At 35.7% G+C, this 12,889-nt stretch overlaps 1 protein-coding gene across 1 annotated transcript in view; it reads right to left on the bottom strand.

Moving 5' to 3' along the window:
• Positions 1-12,889, bottom strand: part of TMEM232 (transmembrane protein 232) — a 176,110-nt gene that overhangs the window by 111,137 nt on the left and 52,084 nt on the right. Inside the window, exons 7-9 of the mRNA XM_020968819.2 lie at positions 6,942-7,099; positions 5,339-5,462; positions 2,081-2,333 (exon numbers count right to left, since the gene is read on the bottom strand). Of these exons, the coding sequence (XP_020824478.1) occupies positions 2,081-2,333; positions 5,339-5,462; positions 6,942-7,099 (535 nt within the window). The remainder of the gene's footprint in view (positions 1-2,080; positions 2,334-5,338; positions 5,463-6,941; positions 7,100-12,889) is intronic.

Below are 12,889 nucleotides of genomic sequence, written 5' to 3' on the forward strand. Positions count from 1 at the left end.
TCCCCATTTTATAGTTGAGGCAACCAAAGCAGACAGAGGTTAAGTGATGTGCCAAGGTCAGCTAGTAAATATCTGGGACCAGATTTGATCTCTTAATTTTAGACCGAGTACCTGGGCTCCCTTATTGCCTCTAACAGATGCAGCTACAGAAAGAGATTCATTCAATACTCCTCTGGTCAATAACAAACAAGTAATAAGCAGCAGAAACATACTCACAGCCACAAAAAAAGGACAATTTTTATTCCAGTTAAATTTAAACTTTCTCATAAAAAATTTTTGATTTTACAACTTAAATTAAATAGTGACAAATTAACTGAAGCACATCTAAACTTATTGAAATTTGGTCAATTATTTCAGCCTATTTAGAAAAGATCTTTGGGGCTCTTGACTCTGTCATACAATTTTCAAGGCATCTCCTCCAAGCTTGTGTCATCTGGAGAGTTAACTAGCATACTCTTTATAAATCCATCAGTCTTTAATTAAAAATGTTAAACACAATAGGATCCTATGTTGTTATATAACTAGAGAATGTTTTATAAAATTAAAACTCTTTTGAGTACTCTGGTTATTAAATTAGTTATAAATCTACCTAACTGGATTATAATCCAGTTCACATCTCCTTTTCTTTTCTCTTCCTTCCTTCCTTCCTTCCTTCCTTCCTTCCTTCCTTCCTTCCTTCCTTCCTTCCTTCCTTCCTTCCTTCCTTCCTTCCTCCCTCCCTCCCTCCCTCCCTCCCTCCCTCCCTCTTTCTTTCTTTCTTTCTTTCTTTCTTTCTTTCTTTCTTTCTTTCTTTCTTTCTTTCTCTCTCTCTCTCTCTCTCTCTCTCTCTCTCTCTCTCTCTCTCTCTCTCTCTCTCTCTCTCTCTCTCTCTTTCTTTCCTTCTTTCTTTCCAATGAGAGTTAAGTGAGTTGCCCAGAGTCACATAGCTGGTAAATGTCTGAGGCCAGATCTTAACTCCAGTCCTCCAGGCTTCAGGGCTGGTGCTCTAACCACTGCACCACTTAGCTAGCTGCTCCTCATACCTTCACATCTTTTTTTCCCCCCTTGGATAACCTAATCACTTGGCGTCTTTGATTTCTATTTTGCCCTCTGGTTCTAATATATTTGGGTAGTTTTTCTTCATAATTTCTTGAAAAATGAGGCCAAGGCTATATTATTGACCGTGGCTTTCAAGCCTTCTATTAATTCTTGTGGTTTTTGTTTGTTTGTTTGTTTTGGTGAGGCAATTGGGGTTAAGTGACTTGCCCAGAGTCACACAGCTAGTAAGCGTTATGTATCTGAGGCCACATTTGAACTCGGGTCCTCCTGACTCCAGGGTCAGTGATCTATCCACTGTGCCACCTAGCTACTCCCAGTCTATTAATTCTTAAATCATCTCTCCTTGATCCACTTTCTAGGTCCCACCCTGACCTTTTGGTGACAGTGTCAATATAGAATTCAATTTGATGTATTATATTAAAATTGTTTGGAGGGGAATGTTGGGTGAGTTTGGTTGTGTTGCTACCTTTACTCTAGGCTTCTAGCTTTCTAGGCTCCACCCAAGAGGAGGAGTTTAAAGGTGATTAACATCCTCTACTTCATATTGTGCCTAGAGTCAATCCTGGTTTCAGGAATTAGGATTATATTCATAAAATATCTAAAATATTTTGTGTTTTTTTTCCAATTAGATGTGAAAACAGTTTTTTACATTCATTTAAATTTTTTTTTTAAAAACTGAGTTTCAAATTTTGCCTCTCCACTTCTTACCCTTCCCTTTCATTGGGAAGACAAGCAATTTGATATAGGTTATACATCTGCAGTCATACAAAACATCATGAAAAATCCTGATTGATGTTATTGCTAAATGTTTTGTACTACAAGGACTTTAAAATTCTCATTGTTGGAAAGTGCTTATTTTTAAATATTTTGGAAAATTCTACCAAATTCTCTTTAGAACAATAACATGATATTGATTAAATTTTCTCTATCACAACTGTTTTCAAAAAGCTAAATTGCATATGTCAATGTACACATACAGATAAATACATATAAATTTGCAGCTTTTTAAACTAATTGATAAGATACAAATGCTTATACTTACAGTTATCTGATATTTGTGAAGAGAAATACTTTAAAAGGTCTAAAAAACTTGCTGTCTTTAATTCCACAGGTTCTGTTGATTCTGTGTTTTTTAGTTCTAGATATTCTGAGAGTTTTTCACAGTCACTGAAGCCCATGAAAGCAATTTTCCGTAAATTGGATGTAGTTGCATGCAGACAAATGTCTCCAAGAATAGTTGTATACATGTAGGCTATAATCCACTCCCATGAAGAGTCATTATCCTTGTTTTCTTCCTAATATGCAAAAAAATTCTTAGATATCTTATTTGTGGTTTATTAGGATTGAGATTTTAGCAAAATAACTACACATAGGTATATATTAAAAAACATCCTAGAATTTTACATGACAAATTAACTACAATATTTGGTACATTTGGTTGGTTGGTTTTTGAACCTTCTTGAAGAGGACCAAAATGACATTATTATGTTGGAGTCAAGATATAGTATGTCCAGCTGTGGCTGATCAGGCCAATATGAGCTCATAAGGCTCTGCTACAAATAGTCCACGTGAATATTCAAGGTGGAAATATCTCTAAATTTACACATCTCATATTTCTTTTGAATTACTGCAATTCCGCTTCACTCAGAGAACACAGCACCTTCTTTGATGTAGGCATGCCTTACTGGGCAGTCCTTTGCCAGTGTCTCCCATGTCACACAATAAATTTCAAAATTTTATAGAGAGACCTGGAGAGTATCCTTGTATCATTTCTTCTGGTCTTCATGTGTGTTTGCTTCATGTGGTCATTCATCTGTGAATGCTTACCTTGTGTGAGCTCTCTGTAAAAGTCTTTTAGGCAAGGGTATATTTGGTATTCAAACAATGAGGCCAGCCAATAGAAGTTGAGCTCTCTGCAACAGAATTTGAATGCCTGGCAGTTTAACTCAAAAAAGGACTTTGGTTTCAGGAACTTTATCTTACCAGGTGATCTTCAGAATCTTCCTAAGATAATTCTAATAGAAGCAATTCAATTTCCTGGCATGGCTCTGGTATGCCACACAGGTTTTAAAGGCATACAACTATGAGGTAAAGACAATGGCTCTGTAGACCTTCAGTTTGATAGGCAGCCTAATACCTCTTCTCTCCCACACTTTCCTTCAGAGCCTCCCAAACACTGGACAACCGATTTCCTTTACCTTTATAGAAATAGACAGTGGAGCCATCTTTTAACTCCTGAAGGATAACCTCCTCTTGCCATATAATCCAGAAAATTTCAGTCAGCTTTTGTATGAGCAGTGGACCCTCTGCCTTGTAAATCTCAGCTGGAATAGAATCCGTATCAGGTCCTTTGCCATAGGAAAGAATCCAAAAGACAGTCAAAACCTCTTCTTTAGTTGGAAGTTTGACTGGAGAAAGATGACTTCAACCTGAGGTTTACAGAGAATGGCTTCAGTACTGATTGATGAGAATCCATTGAGAACACTGTGGAAGTGTTCAGCCCATCTCTCCTTATTACTAATCAATGTTGACTCCAACAGCACTGAATAGCTAAGAAACACTATAGGTCTTTGGCCCATAAATAGCATTCAGGGCATCATAAAAGCACTTTAGATTGTTACTATCAGTGTAAAACTGAATTTCATCTGGCTTCTTACTGATCTAAGAATTCTGCATCTCTCTGAGCTTCACTTGCAATTTGCTTTTTGATGGAGTTAAACATTGCCTTCTCAGAGACAGGTTAACAATCCCGCTGGTAAACCCTGTTGAGTTCTTGTTTTTTTTGTTTAGCAGTTTCTGAATTTCCTTATCATTTCTGTCAAACTAATCTTGATTTTTGCAAGTGTTCTGTCAGTACTGTACACTAAATCTCTGAAAGCTACCCCTTCCTTTTCTTCTCCACCGTTACCAACCATATGTTGGCTCAGCCTTCCTTCCAAGTTAGCAATGAACTATTCCCACTTGGAGAAGTGGGAACTCTAATCTGCTGATATTAAGTATTCTGGTTATTGTCTTACTCTGGGGTTTGCTGCTTTTGTTGATTTTGAATGTTCAGCTTGAGGAGGACAAATCTACGATCAGTCCAGCACTCTGCACCACATGTTGCCTTCATCATTCACACATCTTGTCTGTCTCTTCAGCTTTCAATGACATAGCCTATTAAATGCCAATGTTTGCTGTGAGGGTCATGAAGTTTTATTTCATTTAGGTAAATGGAAGACAGTGTTGGTGATGAGAAGATCACGAGATGCCCAGGTCCTCAGTAGTGAGTGATCATTACTGCTGCTGTTCCCAACTCTATTCTTCCCATTCCTACTCTTGCATTAAAGTCACCCAGAATTATAAGCTTATCTTCTTTCATCGCATTGATGTTGAAGGTCGCCAGATCTTTATAAAAATTTTCTTTGACTTCATGAGGGTTCGTCACGGTGGAAGCATGGAGCTTTCTTGCAAGTGGCAATCACATTGTCATAAACCTGTCTTTTGCTCCTTTTGGTAGGCATACAAGTTGGCTGGCTAGTTTGCTTTTGATTGCAAAACCTATGCCAGCTTCACAGTGTTCCCCTTCACTGTGGCCAGCTTATACTGCTGACTTTGATAAGCTAGCCTTCATTTGCTATCCTTGTCTCACTCAAGGCTTCTATTTGGATGCAATAATTGCTGAGTTGTCTCACAACAAGCTCTGTTTGTCTTTTTGATCTGCTGGATTTAATGATGTCCATAAATGTGTGCATATTCTATGCACTGATGATGAGTTGAATCATCTTTGCAAAAGTTTTTGTACATTTTTTTGTGTTTTGACCACAGGATTTTTTTCAGAAAAACCTAGAAAGATCTAAAAGAATTTATGCAGAGTGAAGTGAGAAGAACCCAAATCCATTATACTATTTATTTTGTAAGGCCCCCAAAAAAGTCTTTTACATTTTAAAATAAAGTTAATTTTGTTTTCAAATGTTAAAAACCATTCTTAGCTCAGGGGCCTAGAAGAATAATATTTGGCCCTGAGGCTCTAATTCACCAACCCTATCCTTAGGGCAAAATCTTGAGAGTTCCTACAGAAGGACTCACCCCTTTGTCTTTTATACTCTCTCAGTCCCAGTCCACTGGCCCCAGTACTTATGGTAAGAGGAGGGGTGGGGAACGTCATTCACCAACTGTATCCCTGTAGCAAATATTTATTTCTTAAAGCTAATTATATGTGGCTGACTAATTGAAACCAACTAATATTCATGGGGGGAGCACACTAACAGGAACTATAGTTGTAGAAAACCCCCTTGATCACATTTAAGTTAGCTGTTACCTGCTTCTGAGGAGACATACAGCTTGAAATAAAAAATTTCCCAAGATTCAGGAAAACTTTTAAGCAGGAGGTGTTCAATTTTGCAGCATCTCCAAGGATAAACAAACCAAGGATTGAATCCAGCCTAAATAATTAAAAAGCAAAGCCACTAAATTCTATGAAAAATAAAATGTCAGTTCATTAAAAAGTAAAAACAATTAGATAGTCAAAGGCAACTCGTAGTTCCTTTTTGCCTAATGCCTATAGAATCAATACATGTTTGCCTTTGTTGACACCAACTTAAGGCCTACTTGAAAATATAAAATTTTTATAGAGATTTTATGAAGTACAGTGTATGAATTTACAAAAGCTCTATAAGATGAAAAAAAAATGATCACATATTATTGTATCCACAACGAGGAATGATCACAGAATTTAGAGTGAAAAAATAACCGAACAATTATATAGGCCAACCTCTTTATTTTACCAGTAAAGAAACCATCTGAAGAGTGACAGGGCCAGCTAGATGATACAGTGGATAGCGAGCTGGGCCTGGAGTTAGGAAGATCTGAGTTCAAATTTGGCACCAGACACTTATTAACTATGTAATCCTAGGCAAGTCACTTAGCTTTGTTTGCCTTAGTTTCCTCATCTGGGGAAGGAAATGAGAAACCACTCCATTATCTTTGCCAAGAAAATCCCAAATCAGGTCACAAAGAGTCAGGAATCCTTCAGATTTCCAGAGATGGTTTTGATAATGAGGTGTTGGGTGTGGGGTGTTACCTAATTCTGCTCTAATTGCAAGTTGAATCTACTAGTTCTGAGATACTTCACAGTCTGGCCTCAGAGGTGTGGGCATATATCTCCAAGTGGCTTAAAATCAACTGACAATAGTGGGGGAAATCTTTTAAGAGAAGTCAGACTGCATCCTGCCTTAAGGATACATATTACTGCTGTTCATAGGGGCAACAACAACAACAAATAATTAGAAAGTGTGATTCTCTTTCAGGAAGACAATCATTTTTTGGAGGGCCTTTATACACAAAGATCGCTCTATGAGTGATCATCTACGGCCATTTTTCTGCCAATTGCCTCATTTTCATTCTTCCTCCCTAGTTCACCTCAAGTGGTCTTCTGAGTTTGATTTAAAGCTTTCTTTTCCAATTGAATATGCAAGTTAATGTGAGTTTTCAAAACCATGTTCCAGAAAGGAAATAATGTTCACCATTCAAGATTCGTTTCTTTTTTGTTATGCTTCACAAAACTTTTTTGAAAATATATTTATGTGAAGAATGATATATGATATTTCATGCTCACATTTACTACATGGAAAATTAAGGTGGTTTAAAATGCTGGAATTGAGATGTTATCAATAACAAATTTTAGTTAAGACAAATTGCGATGCATGTCATGAAGATTTTGCAAAAAAAAAAAAGCTAAAAACAATTTATGGAGAAAATGAACTAAAGAAAAGTATATAAATGGCCTCTGGTCTTCACACTGTGATTATAAATTATTTTCATTGCCAGATAAGGTGTGATTAACATTTAAACAAAAAGGCTGTTTAATATTTAAGCACAAAAGTTGCTCCTGTGTTCCAACAGGTTTAAAAGAGAACCCTTACCAGAATTTTTCCTGAAGCTGTCCTTTATGCATGAGGAGATGTTCAAGTACTTCATTTAACTGAGACCTGTGGCTCTGTACACAAGACCAAACAATAATGCAGTGCCAAAGAAGGTGACTCACTTCCTGTTTTTTTGAATAAGGCTTAGATTTGTGTCTCTGTGATTTAAAGAGACATGAAAAGAATATTTTTAAGAATTCTTTAAGTTAAAATCAAGATTTATTTTCTAGTTCTATTCAGTTTTCACAGTTAAGTAATTTTCGCTCCATCAACATTATCTTAAGTACATTTTAGATAAACTTGCTACATGCACCCAGTTAAATGCAAGTCCATGAATCCTCAAAAGGACCCACAGGATGTAGCAAATAGCTGTGCTTTGAGGGACTCCGTGGTGCTCAGTGCTTAATGGCATGCAAATTGAGGAAGGAAAGGGAACTGGTAGGACACAACACCTACAGCTGCTCTGACAGATTTACATTTCTATTTTACACACAAAAAAGCTGTTTTGATGTGCTGGTTTCTATCATATAGCGTATTCTAAGCACCCTTTGATCTGGCCAAGAAAAAAGGCATTACTAGTATTTCTTTGAGTTCTGCATATATCTTGAATGTGCCTGGTTATTTAGATGCTGTTTACCTCATTATAATGTGAACACCTTAAAGACAAGGGCTGTTTTCACTTTTATCTCAGCATTTAGCACTGAGACTGGGACACAGTAAATAGTAAATACTTTTTGATTGGCTGACTGTAGCATTTTCTGGTCTTACTATTTAACAATGGGGGAAGGGAATAATCATTTATGTAGTACCTACTAAGTGTCAGGCACTGTGCTAAATGCTTTGTGCAAATATTACCTTGTTTAATCTTCACAACAACCCAGTGGGGTACAAGCTTTTATTATCTCCATTTTACAGTTGAGGAAACAGGGTCCCATAGCTAGTAAGTGTCTGAGGCCAAACTGATCTCAGGTCTTCCTGACTCTAGGCTCAGTACTATGTCACCAGCTGCCTTTAATAATATATTAACAATAATCAATGAACTTCTGTGAAGAATTAAGTGTTCTGAGAATTGCATTCATTTTAAAAAATTACTTTTAGAACTGATCATCAAAAATTACCATGAGTTCACATATTATGCTTCTATTTCTCAAAAGTATCATTTTAACAGTCTTAAGTAGTATTAAGGGATAATTGCATGAAAGAAATAATGGCTAACAATTATGTACAATTTTAAAAACTAGAGGTCTAGTTCATAAGCGTTAATTAAAGAGATTTAAAAAAGTGTCAAGTAATGTCACATCAAAATATCCAAATGCAAAAGAGATTTACTGTTAGAATTGTTAATTTGTTAGAAAACTGAAAAAAAAAGAAAAAGGATCAGGACCTTGAAATTTTTTACTATTAAGGATAAGGGTTCATTTGAATATTCTGTGTTAGTAAAGAAAGGATCTGAATAACTGGCTATAGTAAATGCAAGAGGAGAGGAGAGGGAATCCCATAGTATTTATCATTTAACTAACAAAAGAAAAACAAAAATATTTAATCTAGAGAACAAAACTCTGCCTTGAAAATTCTCCTTTTAATAAGGTGCTTCTCATAAAAATTATACAAGATTCCTTGAAAAATGACATTGTTCAATGACCTTCATTATTAATATAAAGTAAGGCATAAAATAGAGGCATGAGATCACTAAAAGTGTTTGACACTATCAAGGAGGATGTGTAGTACACAGTCAAAATTAATGAAAGACTCATACATAGCAAGGTCCTCCAGATACTACACTTGCAGATGACATTGTACTGACTGAAACAAGACCCAAAATATTGCAGAGCTTCATAAAGAAGATATATAATTGTTCAAAAGAGTTTAAGCTATCTATCCACATAGGAAAAACCAAGCAGATAACAAATATCTCTATTGTTCAGACTAGGATAGGATCAAAAGGACACGGATTCAAAGCAGAAAGAGACTTCAGAAGTCATCTAGTCCAGCTCCCTCCTTTTTACAGATAAGGAAACTGAAAAAAAAAGAAACAAAAGAATCAAAAAGGAAGCAAAAAACTTGCTCAGGGTCACCCAGACAATAAGCAGCAAAGCTAAAATTTGAACCCAGGTTCTCTAATTCACAATCTAGCACTCATGAGATGGACGGATAACCTATAAAGTTTATCCACTAGAATTTCCAATATTTTGGAAAGATATTGAAAATGGTAATAAATGGAGGCTCAGACCTTGCCCCAATGGAATGTAAGCTCCTTGAGGACAAGGTACATTTTATTTTGGGTGTGTGTCCCCAGTGCCCAATGCTACTTGACAGCAACAAATAGTAAGTGCTTAATTAATGTTGACTGGTTTTTGCCATTTTTTAAAGAGGTTTCAAGCATAAAAATAATTGCCATGAGAGAACAACAAAATCCCCAAAAACACACCTAAACCAAATAGACACTCTGATATCTTTGCCAACTAGAGAGACATTGGAAGGCAAGGGTAACATTGGTTTAAGATATATGCTGTCCTGTGCAATATCTAAGAGGAATATGATAGAAGATTAGAAACAATATCATCTCGGAAAACAGTGAAAAGCAGTGTAAGGGGAATCAATAGCTTCATAAAGCTTGGCATGAGACTCAAATAAGTCAAATTATTGCATAAGCATTAACACCTCAAAATAAAAAGAAGGTAAACAGAAATGTCTCTATAGTTATCTATACTAATCATTAGATAAGTATCATCAGATAATAGAACTGCTATATTTCCACTCAAAACCACAGAAGAAAAAATAGTACTGAGAAAGCAGAAGTTTGGAAAAGAGATTGAAGCTATGTAATACTTACCAGAAAAGGAGGTGAATTGATTTTTCAAAGACCTGGAATCAATGAAGCCTCAAACATTTTCAAGTATATCATTTATAAAAGATTTATGAAAGGACCTAAAGAATTCTATAACATGAAAAGATAGAAATGGATTTTGATCTCTTACAAAGGTGAAGTCACAGACCCATTGAAGTATCAGAGTAAGTATCCTCATTCTCTACTATATTCCAAATTATTAAGGTAGCCTGATAAGTGACATAAGAATAATAAAAAACTGGTTTCTTTGGATGTCTTCCTGTTGTTAGGTCTATATCACTTCTGACTAATTAAATAGAAAAAAGTATAAGAGGACATCACTTATTGATTATGAAGACCAGTAATCTAGTTCCTAATAATCCTTCAAAAATTCTGTATACTTCAATTTGCAATATGTAATTTGGGGTATGGGGAACAATAAATCACATGCTGATTTGTAGTAATTGTGGATTCCAGAGATTTAAATGCTCACACTGGAAATTTAACAATAAGCTCTCATTAGTTTGAACTGGTTCTAGCATAGACCTGGCTATTTGTAAGTGGACTAAAAGGTTATTAAAGTGTTCTTCAAAAACATGAGCAGTTTTTCTCAGTATTTTTCACTACTGCATTTGCCAAGAATGATTCAGGTCTTGTTACCAGAAAGAAATTCAGATAGCACAGTTTTTCAATTATTCTTATTATCAAGGCACCTTAACACTCAAGAATATAGCTGAGAATGAGGGTATTTACTCTGATACTCGGATAGATCTTCTCCTAAAAGCACATCACAATCCATTTCTGCCTTCTCACTGTGGGATTCTTATATCTGTGTCTTTTCATAAATCCCCTATAAACATTATACTAAATATGTTGAGCAGCTAAGTGGCACAGTGAATAGAGTGCTAGGCTTCATCTTCCTGAGTTCAAATCTGGCCTCAGGCACTTAGCCTGGGCAAGTCATTTAACCCTGTTTGTTTCAGTTTCTTCATCTGTAAAATGAGCTAGAGAAGAAAATGGCCAATCACTTTAGTATCTTTGCCAAGAAAACCCCAAATGGGGTCACAAAAACAATAAAACATAGGTATCTTATACTTTCAAATAAGTCAGTAGCTGCAGGTATTGTATGTAGGTGTGTAGGGATTAGTGGTCCAGTTTCACAATCTAATGGGGGACAACAAGCAAACACTTATGTGCAAACACAAATAAATAGGAAATAAGCAACAGAGGGAAGATATTAAAATTAGGGAGAATTGGAAAAGTCTTCCTGTAGCTGGAGGAATTTTAGTTATGATTTGAGGAAGCAAGGGAAGCCAGGAGGTACAGACTAGGAGGGAGAACGTTCCAGCTAGCAAAAATTCCCAGAATTGGGAAATGGAGTGTCTTGTTCAAGGAACAGTAAAGACAGTGCCCCTGAGTAGAAGAGTACATGGGCAGTGTAAGGAATAAGATTAGAGAGATGATTCAATGTCAAACCAAGATTTTTGCAGATTCATTTCCCTCTCCATCACTTTGATGTTTTATGATTTGATTGCTACTCTTATATTTTACAAATAAGTTTACATATAGCGTTGACATTAGCTGTTCTCTTGCTTGGCAAAGTTATCCAGTGTTTGGTTGTGCAATGATTTTTTTGGTTTTGTTGACCTTCATATATAGAGGAAATTGCCTTATATGGACTAAACTTTTGATGATAGTCTCTGATGATGTTTTTTACTTTATCCATTTCCCATTTTGCTGTCAACAGCCTGTTTGGTCAGAGGGAAGATGTTTTAATTACCTTCTTCACATCTTTCTCATTCTAATTTGGTGCAGATATTAATTCTGCATAGACAGCTGATTAGGAAATTATTCACACATCAACAATCCATTATTTCCTATCTATTATTACATAGTCAATTTAAACTTAGAGTGACGTTTGATGACTTCAAAGTGCGACACAGCCTGATTCTCTTCCTAAAGAAAGTATTCATGATATACAGGCATGAAGCTCCTACATAGTCAATGAACCTTTGATATTTTTCATTTCTCAATCTAGAATGATATTTTCCAACATATTTTTAATCTTTCTTTTTGCCCATCTTCACACTAAAGTAACTGAAAACCACTGATTGATTTAAGTGTTTGGAGGATGCTGTCAAATGTCAAAGAATTTTTCTACCTCTCCATTCTCTGCAAAAGATAGATATTAGATAAGCTTCTTCACAAATCTTCAGTGTTATTTTGGCTTATGCTCATCATCATAAGCCCTGCAAAGAAAGATGACCAGGTGTCCCATAAAATTATGTATCTTGTTACTTTTAGACACATGATAGAACCAATTCTGCCAGTTCTTTTATTTATCTCTCCAAAGACAGGAGACATGCTCCCATTTTTGTGAAAATTTTAAAAATTTCATCTGGTTACACATGTAATAGCATTCTCATCTATATTTTTGATTATATTCAGGACATTCTGTGACTATATCAACTATATGCACTTATAAACATAGTAAGAAAGGCACTATCGATATATTTAAGTTTCTCTAGTAGTTTATTATTTTATTTGTTAATTCGCTGGTAAACTTGTTAGTTCTTGGTGGACCATAGTTAAGCATATTAATACATTAGGTATAGCAATAGTTAAATTAATGTCTCCCTCCTTTTCTATCACTCTGCCCCTGACATTGTAAAAGAAGCTACACGTGGCTGAGAGCTATTTTGAATTTTTGTTTCATGGACTGCCATAGATATTAGTGGCTTACCATCACAGAACTTACAGTATTTAGCTAATTTGATTTTCAGGCAGCAGACTCAATATTTCATAGGGACCATTTCTTAATTCTACTTCCAAAATATCTTTCTCAACATATTCCCCCCCTACCCATTTCCATTACCACTATCCTTATATGCAAACCCTTAATGCCACTTCAATAGCTTACTAATTATTTCACCATCACTCTCTCTCTGTTTGGGTCCATCCTTAGTTCTGATACCATACTAATATTCTTTATATAGAATTTTTTCTTGTCTGTGGATAGCTTTCATTATGTCTGATGCCAAGAGACTTGATCTTTGAGGGAAATTATCTATATTACACTTCCCAGAAGACTGTACGTAAGTCTACCACAGAGCAACATTGC

This window comes from Phascolarctos cinereus, unplaced genomic scaffold (assembly GCF_003287225.1).
Source record: "Phascolarctos cinereus isolate Bilbo 61053 unplaced genomic scaffold, phaCin_HiC Scaffold_4;HRSCAF=312, whole genome shotgun sequence".
Classification (NCBI taxonomy): domain Eukaryota; kingdom Metazoa; phylum Chordata; class Mammalia; order Diprotodontia; family Phascolarctidae; genus Phascolarctos; species Phascolarctos cinereus.